The sequence below is a fragment of the Schistocerca serialis genome, chromosome 10, assembly GCF_023864345.2.
Source record: "Schistocerca serialis cubense isolate TAMUIC-IGC-003099 chromosome 10, iqSchSeri2.2, whole genome shotgun sequence".
NCBI classification, from domain to species: domain Eukaryota; kingdom Metazoa; phylum Arthropoda; class Insecta; order Orthoptera; family Acrididae; genus Schistocerca; species Schistocerca serialis.
In genome coordinates, this window is record NC_064647.1 from 147,782,118 (window position 1) to 147,800,382 (window position 18,265).

General features: G+C 40.9%; 1 protein-coding gene across 1 annotated transcript in view; it reads left to right on the forward strand.

The window, feature by feature from the left end:
- The window catches only part of LOC126424835 (serine/arginine repetitive matrix protein 2-like), a 382,172-nt gene that overhangs the window by 104,115 nt on the left and 259,792 nt on the right, over positions 1 to 18,265 (forward strand). The window contains exon 14 of the mRNA XM_050087642.1: positions 3,902 to 4,075. Within this exon, the coding sequence (XP_049943599.1) occupies positions 3,902 to 4,075 (174 nt within the window). The remainder of the gene's footprint in view (positions 1 to 3,901; positions 4,076 to 18,265) is intronic.

Genomic DNA, 18,265 nt, shown 5'->3' on the forward strand with positions numbered 1-18,265 from the left:
CAGTGGCCATTCGTGTGGACAGACAACTTGTTTGTCGTTGTCCATGTATAGAAAGAAGTTCAGTGGTAGCAGCTTAGTTTGTAAGTCACATGAATACTTTCAAAGGTAGCTTTACCTTTGCTGGTATAGGTGATGGTTGTAACAAGACTGTAGTAGGTATTGGTGGGAGGATTTATGGGACACATGTTGCATCTAGGTCTGTTAAGGGGGTATCAGCGACGAGGCAAAGGGTTGGGAGCAGGGGTGGTATAGGGCCGGACAAGGATATCATGTAGGTTTGGTGGGCAGAGGAATACCCGTGTGGGAAAGGTGGCTAGTGGAGTATATGTATACAGACAGTAGGATATTTCTCATTTCAGGGTTTGGCTATCACCTACTCCAGTCTGGTTACAGGCATGTCATATTCCATCAAAGGTAGAGCTACATGTGAAAGCAGTCATGTGATCAAACTAAGCTGCAAATCACTGTGCTGCATCCTATGTGGGCATGATGGCTAATGAGTTGTGTGTCCGCACGAATGGCGGTCCAGCTGTCTCTTGACCACAGTTTGTCAGTGGCCATTCGTGTGGACAGACAACTTGTTTGTCGTTGTCCATGTATAGAAAGAAGTTCAGTGGTAGCAGCTTAGTTTGTAAGTCACATGAATACTGTCAAAGGTAGCTTTACCTTTGCTGGGATAGGTGATGGTTGTAACAAGACTGTAGTAGGTGTTGGTGGGAGGATTTATGGGACACATCTTGCATCTAGGTCTGTTAAGAGGGTATCAGCGACGAGGCAAAGGGTTGGGAGCAGGGGTGGTATAGGGCCGGACAAGGATATCGTGTAGGTTTGGTGGGCAGAGGAATACCCGTGTGGGAAAGGTGGCTAGTGGAGTATATGTATATAGACAGTAGGATATTTCTCATTTCAGGGTTTGGCTATCACCTACTCCAGTCTGGTTACAGGCATGTCATATTCCATCAAAGGTAGAGCTACATGTGAAAGCAGTCATGTGATCAAACTAAGCTGCAAATCACTGTGCTGCATCCTATGTGGGCATGATGGCTAATGAGTTGTGTGTCCGCACGAATGGCCGCCGACAAACTGTGTGACCGAGAGACTGCTGGAACATTCACTTGCTGAATACACTGCCCAACACAATGTTCAGCCGCTGATTCACGACCTGTGCAATCTGCAGCCTCTCTGCTGATACCAGATTTCTTGAATTGCTCAGGTGGCAACTCACCCTGCGTTATATCCTACAATCCTGTAACCTCCCTGGCCTCAGCCTTTACTGGTCCCTGTCATCCACCTACCTACCCCTCCCCTACTCCCACTCCAGCACAACACATCCTTCTACTAAGCCAAGGCCCCACTGGTCTACACCCTTTCTCCCCTCTACTACTCCCCCTCACACCCAACCCTGACCTCCCAAACTTCCCAACTGCACCTAGCAGCCCTACCCTGTCACTACCAAATCCCTGCAGGCAGCACTATACCTTCAGCCACCCCACCCCATTCCTCCTATTTACCCCCACCACCCTGACCAGATTGCTGCTCCCATCAGGTGCAGTTTCAGTCTGGTCACAGGCTCCAGAGACAGTGATCTCATATATGTGTGTGTGTGTGTGTGTGTGTGTGTGTGTGTTTGTGTGTGTGTGTGTGTGTGTGTGTGTGTGTGTGTGTGTGTGTGTCCTTCCTTCTACAGAAGAAGGCCTATTGGCCAAAAGCTGAAATATACAGCAGTCTCTGCATTGTGCCTGCCTATGATTCAGTGTCTCCTTTATGTGGTAAGTAGTGATCTACCCTTTTCATAATCTTGTTATTATTCCAGCCTGGGTTTTCCATTGTTTAAACCTTTAATGTTTGTTGTTTTTCATCTAATGTCCTGTTTTCAAGACATTCACCAGTCTGTTCAACTGATCATCCAAGCATTTACTGTGTCTGACAAAATTACAATGTAATGCACAAATCTTGAAGTTTATATTTCGTGTCTCTGACCAGTGTTTATTTTCTGAATTTCTCCTTGGTTTCCTTTACTGCTGGTACAGTATTTAGAATGAATAGTGTTATGATTATGCCACACAATGTCCTTCATATCTTAGAACTGCAGTCTGGTTTCTATACAGTGGTGGATAACCTTTCATCCCCTGTTCATCACTGATAGCTTCAGAATTTCAGTGTGTGTTCCATTTGACATTGTCAGAAGCTTTTTCTAAAACTGCAAATGCTATAAATGTAGATTTCTCTCTCTTCTAAGAACGACTTATAGGATCAGTACTGCCTCATATATTCCTACATTCCCCAAGAACCCAAATTAATTGTATACCAGTGCTTCCAGGCATCTGTAAGATAATTTGTGTTAGTATTTCGCATTTCTGAGTTACAAAACTGATTCATCAGAAAGACTTGTCTTTCAGTGTGCACCTTGTTAGACATTAATATTAAAACAGCATCGCCTTCAGTGGTTTCCACAATGGGATCCACGTACAGTATTTTTTTCTGTTCAAGTCTCAGGCTTTTAGTTGAAACTATACCTTTCTCAACTACACTGAAGAGCCAGAAAAAACAGCTACACCTGCCTAATATCGTGTAGGGCCACTGCAGGCACACAGAAGTGCCACAACACGATGTTGCATGGACACATCTAATGTCTGAAGTAATGCTGGAGGGAAGGGAACTGACACCATGAATCTTGCAGGGCTGCCCATAAATCCGGAAGATTACAAGGGGGAGGAAATCTCTTCTGAACAGCACATTGCAAGGCATTCCAGATATGCTCAATAATGTTCATGTCTGGGGAGTGTGGTGGCCAGCGAAGGTGTTTAAACTCAGAAAAGTATTCCTGGAGTCACTCTGTAGCAATTCTGGATGTGTGGGATGTCACATTGGCCTGCTGGAATTTCCGAACTCTGTCGGAATACACAATGGACATGAAAGGATGCAGGTGATCAGACGGGATGCTTATGTATGTGTCACCTGTCAGAGTCGTATCTAAACATACCAGGGGTCCCATATCACTCCAACTTCACACATCCCACACCATTACCATGTCTCCACCAGTCTGAACAGTCCCCTGCTGACATGTCCATCTGCTTGATACAATTTGAAACGAGGAAACATGTTTCCAGTCATGAACAGTGCAATGTCGGTGTTAAGGGCACAGGTGAGACGTAAAGCTTTTTGTCGTGCAATCATCAAGGGCACAGAAGTGGGCCTTTGGGTCTGAAAGCCCATATTGATGATGTTTCGTTGAATTATTCACATGCTGACACTTGTCGATGGCCCAGCATCGATATCTGAAGCAATCCGCAGAATGATTGCATTTCTGTCACATCGAACGATTCTCTTCAGTCATCCTTCGATATTCATGCAGGATATTTTTCCAGCCACAGTGATGTCAGAGATTTGATGTTTTACTGGATTCCTGATATTCACGATACACTTGTGAAATGGTGTTACGGAAAATTCCCCACTTCATCGCTACCTCAAAGATGCTGTGTCCCATTGCTCGTGCACCTGCTATAACACCACATTCAGAGTTACTTAAATATTGATACCCTGCCATTGTAGCAGCAGTAACCAATCTAACAACTGCGCCATTCACTTGTTGTCTTATATAGGCATTGCTGACTGCAGTGCCATCTTACGCATGTTTACATATCTCTGTATTTGAATATGCATGCGTATACCAGTTTATACATCATCTTTACTGCCAGGAGGTGCCAGACTGCCACGACCTTTGATATGAATGTCAGTTGGTTCCCATCCAAGCTCAAGTGTCTAATCAAACATTGTGTTGCTGAGAAGTGAGGAAATTTTATACATTAAAAGTGCTATGTTTGAGGTAGTGGAGTTCACATGCATATGCAGAGGCACTGATGTATGATTTGACTTATGACTCCTGATTCTCATGTTGCAGCAGGCTCCTGTCACTGCAATAAATGTACCTGAAAAACGTTGCAAGACTCACTCAAAACCAGAAGATCTGGAAAGAAAGAAGAAGACAAGGAATGACCTGAGCACCATGGACCGAGTCAAGCTTTGTAACATGGAAGCAGTTAATGCTGACAACAGCAATAAGTCATCAGAGGAGGTATGCATACAAAGCTGCAAGTCGTTTTTACCTTTGTGACACCAAATCAATAGATCTTTTCATTCACATTTTTTTTTTTAAATGTGGGCTATTTGTAACACCCTGACTTGTGGTTTGATTGCCTCTTGGGCTATAACATCAGTGCTACCAGTACATCTGTGATGATGTAACATTGTCGGGTGGAAGTATGCTAATGGAAGGGTAAAGAATCCGCTGTCTCTGGGGCTACTACAAAAACAAGAAGCACATATAAAACACCCAAATCTTCCAGACAGCCTGATGTACGAGTTGATTTTTGACACCACATTCTCACTGTGCAGGAACCTACTATGACTTTAGCACGTGAATCTGGACGACGTTCGAAGTCTGAATCCAGACCAGAAGAATTGGAAAACCAAAAAAAGAGTAGTAGTGACTTTCGGACAGTGGAAGAAATTAAGAGTACTAGTACAGACTCAGTCAATGCTCATGTCAGTAGGAAGTCAGCACGAAAGGTGCAATATTCAGATAAAAGTTTTCAGTTTAGATAATAGGTATTGTTCATTATAGTTCATACAGCAGATTATTCCAGTCATTACTTAGTGTGTAGATGTTAATGTTGTGAATCTACTTTCTGAGCAGGTATATATTCCAATTTGTATTCCATTCATAGTGTTAAAAAATAGCAGTATTTTATGTTAGGTCTACAACTTTGCTTCCACCGTTTTGCAGTAGACGGCATTAGTGGAAATTAGTGGTGCAAATCGTAGGTCGTAAGTTCTGTCACTGACAGGTGTCCCTTCATAGGTCTTACCCAGCTTTTTATGAGCCTCAGCCATAGATTTCTTCATATCAAAGCAGAAAATTAAAACCTCCCGCAGATGACAAGAACTGGGCAGACAGTAAATTTTAAGCATTTTAGAACATAACGTCGTCAAAATATTAGTCAATTTTTGATTGCACCTTAAAGTTATTTTCGGCTGAATGTGTCAACTTACGAGCCCAGTTCTAGTCATCTGCGGGAGGTTTTAATTTTCTGCTTTGATATGAAGAAATCTGTGGCTGAGGCTCATAAAAAGCTGGGTAAGACCTATGATGAGACACCTGTCAGTGACAGAACTTTGCAGAAAATGGTTTCCATGCTTCAAGAACGGTGATTTTGATGTTGAAGACCGGCGTGGTTGTGAAAGAGAGAAAGCTTTTGATGCTACTGCATCCGATGGAAACAATTACAGGATATTATTATCGAAAGCAATTTATGTGTTCGAGCCGATCAGTGGTAGACAAACGGCCACAATACAGCGATAGACGTGAAAAGATGATTTTGCAGCAAGACAGTGCACGACCCCAAGTTGAAAATCCAGTCAAACCATACTTGGAAATGTTGAAATTGGAAGTTCTGCGCCACCTGCTGTATTTTCCAGATATTCCTCCCTCTGACTGCACTTTTCTCGATCTAAGGCACACAACCTAGCTGACTAGCATGTGCGGTCATTTGAACAAGTGCAAAATTGGATCGATTCATGGCTCCTCTCAAAAGATGTCCTGTTTATACACTGCAGGATTTGTATGCTGCCCTAAAGCTAGGAGAAAGGAGTGGTGAGTGGAGGCCAATACTATGAATCGTAAATTTTTTGTAAGTTTTTCACAATGAAGTCTTGAACTTCGAGAAAACGGTGGAATCAAAGTTGTAGGCCTAGTAATATTGTCATAAGGTATCCATGCAGAGGTGAGAGCAATGTTTTCTTCTTAATAACACCAGTCAATTATTGACTTACAATAAGGCCAGCAAACCACAGTATTTCATTTCCTTGTGGACAGTTAGAGATACTAGGGTAAGTAAGTTAGCATCTGCATTTTAGTTGTCTTGAGCTGTTCTCTTCACTTGTCATAGGTTTCAGTGTTGTAGCATTAATGTGCTTTGTGATCTTGTGAAGTGCCACTCTCTGTTTGCAGAAGTGAAGAACAGTATTCTGTGATGTATTTCTTGTGGTCTGATGAAGGTGCATTGGGAGCTGAATTTCTTAGAAGACTTTCAGCACAATAAGGGGGCAATATCTTACGATACCAAAGTTTTTTTAGCAATGGTTTGAACAGTTCAAAATCGGTTGAACAGACAGGACGAACGGTAAAAGAGGAGGACTTTGATTTCCATTCTGTACTGGCCAAGACCTTGTCCTGATTTTGAATAACTGACAACTGCCTCTGGCAAAATGGCAAGCCAGGTGTACATTATCCACACTTTTGCATATGATATTACCCATAACAAACTAAACTTTTGTAAAGTGTGTCTGAGGTGGGTCCCAAAATAAAACAATGAAGAGAACAAGCACAATCGTGTGAGCATCTGCCAGCATAAATTGGACTGCCATGCTAACAATGCTGAAATGTTTGTAAAACAACTCACCACTAGAAATGAAATCACTTTAGACCAGAGAGCAAATGCCAAAGCCAAAAATAAACTCCAAGGTCATCCTCTACAGGAGAAATAATGCTCTCATTTTTATGGTACACTCGTGGGCCAGTTCTGGAACATTACCTTGAAAAACAGATCAACTGTAAACTGTAAACGCACTGTATATGCTTAGCAAAGAACTGAGGCCGGCAATTTGAACGAAAATTCTGTGATCTATTGTAAAATAGCATTTTATTTTTTGTATGACTATGCATATCTGCATCTTGTCAGCCAAGCTATTCAAACTCTTTGGAATATGCTTTTTGTAGTTTTTGAGCAACTAGCATATATTGCTGATCTCATGCTGTTGCATATTTGTTTGTTTAGATGGTTTAAAATGCAACAATTCACCTCTGGTGAAGATGTGAAGGAATTGTTGTGTACATGTCTTGCTGTTCAACTAAAAAACATTTTTTCCAATGGAACTGGAAAGCTTGTGGTGTGAGAGATGAAATGCATTGAAAACCAGGTTGAGTGTGTTATAAATTTCGTGCTGTTTGTGGGGAGGCCGGTTAACAATAATAGATAAAATAGCAAATTTCTGGCTAAAGAAGTTCACCTCAACACATTCACATCTAACTAAATTATTTAACAGAGGGAAACATACCACGTAGGAAAAATATATCTAAAAACAAAGATGATGTGACTTACCAAATGAAAGTGCTGGCAGGTCGACAGACACACAAACAAACACAAAATTCAAGCTTTCACAACAAACTGTTGCCTCATCAGGAAAGAGGGAAGGAGAGGGAAAGACGAAAGGATGTGGGTTTTAAGGGAGAGGGTAAGGAGTCATTCCAATCCCGGGAGCGGAAAGACTTACCTTAGGGGGAAAAAAGGACGGGTATACACTCGCGCACACACACATGTATCCATCCACACATATACAGACACAAGCAGACATATTTCTGCTTGTGTCTGTATATGTGTGGATGGATATGTGTGTGTGTGTGTGTGTGCGAGTGTATACCCGTCCCTTTTTCCCGCTAAGGTAAGTCTTTCCATTCCCGGGATTGGAATGACTCCTTACCCTCTCCCTTAAAACCCACATCCTTTCGTCTTTCCCTCTCCTTCCCTCTTTCCTGATGAGGCAACAGTTTGTTGCGAAAGCTTGAATTTTGTGTGTATGTTTGTGTCTGTTTGTGTGTCTGTCGACCTGCCAGCACTTTCATTTGGTAAGTCACATCATCTTTGTTTTTGGATATAAATTATTTAACAATTATATTGCAGACCCATACACAGTCCCTGATACACTTACACAAGGAATAACTTATCTGAAACCTAAAGATCAAGCAGACACAGCAAACCCAGCAAAATATCGCCCCATAACATGCCTACCAACAATATACAAAATATTAACTTCAGTCATTACACAGAAATTAATGACACATACAACACAGAACAAAATTATAAATGAAGAACAAAAAGGCTGCAAAGGAGCACGAGGATGTAAAGAGCAACTGATAATAGATGCAGAGGTGACACATCAAGCTAAAACTAAACAAAGGTCACTACACTACGCATACATTAATTACCAAAAAGCTTTTGATAGTGTACCACACTCATGGTTACTACAAATATTCGAAATATATAAAGTAGATCCTAAATTGATACAGTTCCTAAACATAGTAATGGAAAAATTGGAAAACCACACTTAATATCAAAACAAATGCAAATAATATCACATCACAGCCAATACGGATTAAGCGTGGAATATACCAGGGAGACTCATTAAGCCCTTTCTGGTTCTGCCTTGCTCTGAACCCACAATCCAACTTGCTAAATAATACAAATTATGGATATAATATTACTGGAACATACCAACACAAAGCCCACATTTGCTATACATGGATGATCTAAAACTGCTGGCAGCAACAAATCAGCAACTCAGCCAATTACTAAAGATAACAGAAGTATTCAGCAATGATATAACTATGGCTTTTGGAAAAGACAACCATAAGAAAAATAGCATAGTCAAGGGAAAACACACTAAACAAGAAGATTACATATTGGATAACCACAGCGACTACATAGAAGCGATGGAAAAAACAGATGCCTTTAAATATCTAGGATACAGACAAAAAATAGGAATAGATAATACAAATATTAAAGAAGAACTAAAAGAAAAATATAGACAAAGACTAACAAAAATACTGAACACAGAATTGACAGCAAGAAACAAGACAAAAACTATAAATACTTATGCTATACCAATATTGATCTATTCATTTGGAATAGTGAAATGGAGTAACACAGAACAAGAAGCACTCAATACACTTAACACAATCACAATGCCATAAATATAGAATACATCACATACATTCAGCAACAGAAAGATTCACATTAAGCAGAAAGGGAGGAGGAAGGGGATTTATCGACATAAAAAACCTACATTATGGACAGGTGGACAATTTAAGAAAATTCTTTCTAGAACGAGCAGAAACTAGCAAAATACACAAAGCAATCACTCATATAAATACACCGGCTTCACCATTGCAATTTCATAACCACTTCTACAACCCATTAGATCACATAACATTAACAGATACGAAGAAAGTAAATTGGAAAAAGAAAACACTACATGGCAAGCACCCGTATCATCCAACACAGCCACACATTGATCAAGACGCATCCAACACATGGCTAAGAAAAGGCAATATATACAGTGAGATGGAAGGATTCATGATTGCAGTACAGGATCAAACAATAAATACCAGATATTACAGCAAGCATATTATTAAAGATCCCAATACCAGAACAGATAAATGCAGACTTTACAAACAACAAATAGAAACAGTAGATCACATCACAAACGGATGTACAATACTAACAAATACAGAATACACCAGAAGACATGACAATGTGGCAAAAATAATACATCAGCGACTTGCCATACAACATAAACTAATAAAACAACACGTTCCCACATGCAAGTTGTTGTTGTTGTTGTGGTCTTCAGTCCTGAGACTGGTTTGATGCAGCTCTCCATGCCACTCTATCCTGTGCAAGCTTTTTCATCTCCCAGTACCTACTGCAACCTACATCCTTCTGAATCTGCTTAGTGTATTCATCTCTTGGTCTCCCTCTACGATTTTTACCCTCCACGCTGCCCTCCAATACTAAATTGGTGATCCCTTGATGCCTCAGAACATGTCCTACCAACCGATCCCTTCTTCTGGTCAAGTTGTGCCACAAACTTCTCTTCTCCCCAATCCTATTCAATACTTCCTCATTAGTTATGTGATCTACCCATCTAATCTTCAGCATTCTTCTGTAGCACCACATTTCGAAAGGTTCTATTCTCTTCTTGTCCAAACTATTTATCGTCCATGTTTCACTTCCATACATGGCTACACTCCATACGAATACTTTCAGAAATGACTTCCTGACAGTTAAATCAATACTGGATGTTAACAAATTTCTCTTCTTCAGAAACGCTTTCCTTGCCATTGCCAGCCTACATTTTATATCCTCTCTACTTCGACCATCATCAGTTATTTTGCTCCCCAAATAGCAAAACTCCTTTACTACTTTAAGTGCCTCATTTCCTAATCTAATTCCCTCAGCATCACCCGACTTAATTAGACTACATTCCATTATCCTTGTTTTGCTTTTGTTGATGTTCATCTTATATCCTCCTTTCAAGACACTGTCCATTCCATTCAACTGCTCTTCCAAGTCCTTTGCTGTCTCTGACAGAATTACAATGTCATCGGCGAACCTCAAAGTTTTTATTTCTTCTCCATGAATTTTAATACCTACTCCGAATTTTTCTTTTGTTTCCTTTACTGCTTGCTCAATATACAGATTGAACAACATCGGGGAGAGGCTACAACCCTGTCTTACTCCCTTCCCAACCACTGCTTCCCTTTCATGTCCCTCGACTCTTATAACTGCCATCTGGTTTCTGTACAAATTGTAAATAGCCTTTCGCTCCCTGTATTTTACCCCTGCCACCTTTAGAATTTGAAAGAGAGTATTCCAGTCAACATTGTCAAAAGCTTTCTCTAAGTCTACAAATGCTAGAAACGTAGGTTTGCCTTTCCTTAATCTTTCTTCTAAGATAAGTCGTAAGGTCAGTATTGCCTCACGTGTTCCAGTGTTTCTACGGAATCCAAACTGATCTTCCCCGAGGTTGGCTTCTACTAGTTTTTCCATTCGTCTGTAAAGAATTCGTGTTAGTATTTTGCAGCTGTGACTTATTAAGCTGATAGTTCGGTAATTTTCACATCTGTCAACACCTGCTTTCTTTGGGATTGGAATTATTATATTCTTCTTGAAGTCTGGGGGTATTTCGCCTGTCTCATACATCTTGCTCACCAGATGGTAGAGTTTTGTCAGGACTGGCTCTCCCACGGCCGTCAGTAGTTCCAATGGAATATTGTCTACTCCGGGGGCCTTGTTTCGACTCAGGTCTTTCAGTGCTCTGTCAAACTCTTCACGCAGTATCTTATCTCCCTTTTCATCTTCATCTACATCCTCTTCCATTTCCATAATATTGTCCTCAAGTACATCGCCCTTGTATAGGCCCTCTATATACTCCTTCCACCTTTCTGCCTTCCCTTCTTTGCCCAGAACTGGGTTTCCATCTGAGCTCTTGATATTTATACAAGTCGTTCTCTTATCTCCAAAGGTCTCTTTAATTTTCCTGTAGGCGGTATCTATCTTACCCCTAGTGAGATAGGCCTCTACATCCTTACATTTGTCCTCTAGCCATCCCTGCTTAGCCATTTTGCACTTCCTGTCGATATCATTTTTTAGACGTTTGTATTCCTTTTTGCCTGTTTCATTTACTGCATTTTTATATTTTCTCCTTTCATCAATTAAATTCAATATTTCTTCTGTTACCCAAGGATTTCTACTAGCCCTCGTCTTTTTACCTACTTGATCCTCTGCTGCCTTCACTACTTCATCCCTCAAAGCTACCCATTCTTCTTCTACTGTATTTATTTCCCCCATTCCTGTCAATTGCTCCCTTTCCTGTCAATTGCTCCCTTATGCTCTCCCTGAATCTCTGTACAACCTCTGGTTCTTTTAGTTTATCCAGGTCCCATCTCCTTAAATTCCCCCCTTTTTGCAGTTTCTTCAGTTTTAATCTACAGGTCATAACCAATAGATTGTGGTCAGAGTCCACATCTGCCCCTGGAAATGTCTTACAATTTAAAACCTGGTTCCTAAATCTCTGTCTTACCATTATATAATCTATCTGATACCTTTTAGTATCTGCAGGGTTCTTCCATGTATACAACCTTCTTTCATGATTCTTAAACCAAGTGTTAGTTATGATTATGTTGTGCTCTGTGCAAAATTCTACCAGGCGGCTTCCTCTTTCATTTCTGTCCCCCAATCCATATTCACCTACTATGTTTCCTTCTCTCCCTTTTCCTACACTCGAATTCCAGTCACCCATGACTATTAAATTTTCGTCTCCCTTCACAATCTGAATAATTTCTTTTATTTCATCATACATTTCTTCAATTTTTTCGTCATCTGCAGAGCTAGTTGGCATATAAACTTGTACTACTGTAGTAGGTGTGGGCTTCGTATCTATCTTGGCCACAATAATGCGTTCACTCTGCTGTTTGTAGTAGCTTACCCGCATTCCTATTTTCCTATTCATTATTAAACCTACTCCTGCATTCCCCCTATTTGATTTTGTGTTTATAACCCTGTAGTCACCTGACCAGAAGTCTTGTTCCTCCGGCCACCGAACTTCACTAATTCCCACTATATCTAACTTCAACCTATCCATTTCCCTTTTTAAATTTTCTAACCTACCTGCCCGATTAAGGGATCTGACATTCCACGCTCCGATCCGTAGAACGCCAGTTTTCTTTCTCCTGATAACGACATCCTCTTGAGTAGTCCCCGCCCGGAGATCCGAATGGGGGACTATTTTACCTCCGGAATATTTTACCCAAGAGGACGCCATCATCATGTAATCATACAGTAAAGCTGCATGCCCTCGGGAAAAATTACGGCTGTAGTTTCCCCTTGCTTTCAGCCGTTCGCAGTACCAGCACGGCAAGGCCGTTTTGGTTATTGTTACAAGGCCAGATCAGTCAATCATCCATACTGTTGCCCTTGCAACTACTGAAAAGGCTGCTGCCCCTCTTCAGGAACCACACGTTTGTCTGGCCTCTCAACAGATACCCCTCCGTTGTGGTTGCACCTACGGTACGGCTATCTGTATCGCTGAGGCACGCAAGCCTCCCCACCAACGGCAAGGTCCATGGTTCATGGGGGGGACACATGCAAGTATGCACCACAAAATGTACTGGAGAATGATGAATACAAATGATACTGGAACAGAACCATTATAACAGATAAAACACCACCACATAACAAACCTGACATCATACTCACCAATAAAAAGAAGAAATTAACACAACTAATCGAAATATCCATACCCAATACAACAAATATACAGAAGAAAACAGGAGAAAAAATTGAAAAATACATCCAACTGGCCGAGGAAGTGAAGGACATGTGGCATCAGGATAAAGTTGACATTATACCAATTATACTATCGACTACAGGAGTCATACCACACAATATCCACCAGTACATCAATGCAATACAGCTACATCCAAACTTATATATACAACTACAGAAATCTGTAATTATTGACACTTGTTCAATTACCCGAAAGTTCCTAAATGCAATGTAACATATACCGTACAGTTAAAAGGAAGTCACGCTTGATCAAGGTCCATGTCACTTTCCATTTTTAACCAGACATAACGTCTGAGAAAGGAAAGAAATAATAATAATGAAACATAAGTAATAGGAGGAAATACTAGAATGTTTTAAATATTGTTCACCGTATTTTGTGAGAGCCTGGAAACTATTTCTGTGGTCGGCCAGAAAGCGATGGAGAACATACTGACCACAGTTCCCATTCTGCAAGTCCACATTCTTGTCCAGCCCCTCAAGGAAATGTTTCTATTCTCTGTTTGCTCAGTGGGATCACGACTATGATTATAAATGATTTTGAGTTCTTATTGCCAGATGTATTTCATAATGCTTCACATGCACAACAATGTAACATTCATCATGTTAATACTATTAATAAATCTCCCTATCCTAAACAGCACTATGACCAGTTCGGAGGTGACCTCTGTAGTAAGTTCCTATTAAATTGTTTTTTGCCCTGTCTTCTAATAATCAAAATAATTGCTCGCCACGAAAGTGGAAAATAAGAGTCACCACTTGCCATGCGGATTTGTTAACCTAATGGGCTGCACACTAACAGTTACTTCTTCAAATTCTAAGTGATCCATGACGGTGTACAGTGCTCACAATTTCACTTCTGATTGTACCGAAAATATGAGTTGCAGTCTGGCTGTGACATCATCAGAGGCATCGCGTACTGCGGCATTTGACTGATGTGGATCGTACAGTGGCTGGGTGCAAAGTGGAGACTAGTCTTGCCTAACAGGATGTATTTCTATACTGGTGCAAGGGCCGGCTGAGGAACACATGCTGCCATCCACTCTATGCCCACAGTAGCAGCCTCTAAAAGGCCCTTTCCTCAGAAACACAATATTTTATAGCTATGTCATGAATCAATTTAGAATCTTTTTTCTAAGAATGTAGTTAACAGAAAAAGTTTTACCCCACCTACAAATAAACTTGGCCGTCTAGAATTTTTAGAATGAAACTGACAGTAGAACATGACCTCTGAACTACAACTTACATCCAGGCCTTGAAACTTGTTATAGCTCTATTATTTAATAGGTTTCATCACGTGCTGTAATCAAAACTTTCTAGCATTAATATAACAAATACTTAATCTACTACGAATAAGGACATTTTTGTTCCAAATTTAGTTTTAAGTAAATTCCTTGAAAACTATTAGAGGTAGCTCAATGGGGTTACATAATGTTTTTATACTAAACTGAAGCCTCATACAAATTTTCGTATTTCTAAGTTCAGTATTTAGCACCTTCAATTTTTCTTAGAAACATGGACTCTAACCAAAATATTGCTTTAATCATGTTGAGGCTTGTACCAGTTAATGCTGACATACATCTGCGCATTATGACCAGTTTTTGGGTTCCTAGCTGTTTATTTAGCGCCACTTATTTTTTCCTTAAAACAATGTATTCATGTGATCAATCTTGACTGTGACAGTTTACATATTAATATACTAAAGCACATGCTGACAAAGTTTGGAAAAGGAGCTTTAACTTTTAATCCTTTCTGAAATTATGGTGCAATACTCAAGTGCTACGCACAGATGCACAGATGCGTTGTGGTGATGTGGTGCTAGTAGCAGTGAACTGGGGTAAGTCCTGGCACACTCACTCGCCTCTGTATCTCACACGATACAGTGCTTGTTTCACCACATGTTGTGATAAATAGAAAAGTGCTGTGCAGCTACTTTTATGACTTGGCTCAAATAAAAGCATCATTTTTGGAGCTTGTTTTCTGGCATATCTGTAACACACAGACTTTTATCTTGGTTTCCTCGTGAGCTATAACATATCTTTGGTACCACACATATTTTAGTATGTAACATTATTTGGTTAAAATATCAGGAGCAATGAAAAAATCCCTTGTTGAGGGCATTGCTGCAGTGCAGTTGCAATGTAACATGACTACAACACACCCGGATATATAAAGCACCGACGTGAATGCAAGGGGTTAGTGTGTCATTCACCTCTTTCTGGCATGAGTGCAGTAAATGTGTAAATGTGAACTGTGGTGAAATTATTACCAAATGTGTCATAATGGGACCAGTGTACTGATATTCTTTTCTTGGCTGTTGAAGGGCATACACCAGTAGACATGCATCAGAGAAAGACTAATGTGTGTGAGGTAGCATGTCTGTTGATAATCACTGTTTTGAAATGGTTTGCCAAATTAGAAACTGGTCACAATTTGGCACAAGACACTGGTTGATCTTGGAGGCCAGCCTCTTCCATTTTAGAGGTGCTCAAGCAGCTGCTCTACGATTCTGATCTCTTCCCGTTTGATTACTGCACCTTTGGTCCCTCAAAAAAGACCTCAGAGGGTTGACGATTCCTGTCGGGTAAAGATGTGCGGCAGGCAGTTATGGACTCCTTGAAGCAGAGGGACAGAATCTCAAAAAAAATTGTAGCATATAATCATAACCATTTGTGCACTTACGCATGTGGTGAGAGCACTTGTCCTTCTTGTTAATACCAATCAGTTGTTGACTTAGAGTATGGTCAAGAAAACCACAGTATTTCATTTCCTTGTGGACAGTTAGATACATGAGGTTAAGTGATTAAGTATCTGTCCTGTTGTTCTATTTATCATTAGGTTGTCATTATGCCTTGCTTTACTAGCTAGGAGCTAGTAAACACAGAAAGGTGCAGTTTTTTCACTTGTGCCAGATTTCAGTGTTGTCGAATCAGTTCACTTTGCACTCCTGTTAGTAGTTGCTAGACTGCCATTCTAAAGAAGGTCAAATTGCTACTCAACATATAATGGAGATGCTGAGTCGCGATAGGCACAATAAAAGGATTCACGCAATCATAGCTTTCGGCCTTTAAAGCCCTCTGACAAAGGCCTTAATGGCTGAAAGCTATGATTGTGTGAATCTTTTTATTGTGCCTATCGCGACTCAGCATCTCCGCTATGTGGTGAGTAGCAACTTTCCTTCTCTCGTTTTGTTACATTCCATCCTGGATTTTCCATTGTTTGATAAAGATGGTCAAATGTTTATAAAACAACTCTTCTCTGGAGATGAAGCCCCACCCGGCTGTCCGCATGGTCTAACGTGCTGCTTCCCGAGCGGGAAGGCGTTCTGGTCCCCGGCACAAATCTGCCCGGTGAATTAGTGTCGAGGTCTGGTGTGCTGGCCAGCCTATAAATGGTTTTCAATTCTTGGCCAGGTTGGGGATTTTCTCTGCTCGAGGACTCGGTATTCTACATCTACATCTACATTGATACTCCGCAAGCCACCCAACGGTGTGTGGCGGAGGGCACTTTACGTGCCACTGTCATTACCTCCCTTTCCTGTTCCAGTCGCGTATGGTTCGCGGGAAGAACGACTGTCTGAAAGCCTCCGTGCGCGCTCGAATCTCTCTAATTTTACATTCGTGATCTCCTCGGGAGGTATAAGTAGGGGGAAGCAATATATTCGATACCTCATCCAGAAACGCACCCTCTCGAAACCTGGCGAGCAAGCTACACCGCGATGCAGAGCGCCTCTCTTGCAGAGTCTGCCACTTGAGTTTATTAAACATCTCCGTAACGCTATCACGGTTACCAAATAACCCTGTGACGAAACGCGCCGCTCTTCTTTGGATCTTCTCTATCTCCTCCGTCAGACCGATCTGGTACGGATCCCACACTGATGAGCAGTACTCAAGTATAGGTCGAACGAGTGTTTTGTAAGCCACCTCTTTTGTTGATGGACTACATTTTCTAAGCACTCTCCCAATGAATCTCAACCTGGTACCCGCCTTACCAACAATTAATTTTATATGATCATTCCACTTCAAATCGTTCCGCACGCATACTCCCAGATATTTTACAGAAGTAACTGCTACCAGTGTTTGTTCCGCTATCATATAATCATACAATAAAGGATCCTTCTTTCTATGTATTTGCAATACATTACATTTGTCTATGTTAAGGGTCAGTTGCCACTCCCTGCACCAAGTGCCTATCCGCTGCAGGTCTTCCTGCATTTCGCTACAATTTTCTAATGCTGCAACTTCTCTGTATACTACAGCATCATCCGCGAAAGGCCGCATGGAACTTCCGACACTATCTACTTAGTCATTTATATATATTGTGAAAAGCAATGGTCCCATAACACTCCCCTGTGGCACGCCAGAGGTTACTTTAACGTCTGTAGACGTCTCTCCATTGATAACAACATGCTGTGTTCTATTTGCTAAAAACTCTTCAATCCAGCCACACAGCTGGTCTGATATTCCGTAGGCTCTTACTTTGTTTACCAGGCGACAGTGCGGAACTGTATCGAACGCCTTCCGGAAGTCAAGAAAAATAGCATCTACCTGGGAGCCTGTATCTAATATTTTCTGGGTCTCATGAACAAATAAGGCGAGTTGTGCTGTCCTCATCATTTCATCATCATCATCATCATCATCATCATCATCATCATAATTTGTGAGAGTGACTAGATTGCATTGTGAAAAGAAATTGGACTGTGTAAGAATTGGGACTTTGTACAGGCACTGACAGTGCGCAGTTTAGCACACCACAAACCAATCACCACCACCACCACCACCACCACCACCACCACCATCACTAGAGATGAAACAAAGGCTCATTGCATTTGACCAGAGAGCAAATGCCAGAGCATGAGCAATCATCAGAGTGCTGAATGAAAACACTCGGGATCTCCAGCCAAAAGGAAATTCAAATGCCAATCCTTTTCAGAAATATTGATGCTCTCAGTTGTTTGGAATACACAGAAGCTAAGCCAGAAACATTACCTTGAAAATGGTTCAAAATGATTCAGGAGTAAACAGTTAATATTACAGTGATATGCTTAGCAACAACTTGAAGTGTGGAATAAGGTCAATCAGCATTTTTTCCTTGCATGACAATGCACAGTTATGTATGGCCACTCAGGCTGGTCAGACTCCTCAGAATACGCATTTTGAAGCATTGGATCACCCTTCATGTAGTCCTGATGACACTGTCAGATTTCTGTTTACCAAATTTACTTGAATCTAAGCCACATCTGAAAAATGAGACTGGAAATCAAGGAAAAAAAATTTCCCGAATCCAAGCTGCACCTGAGATCT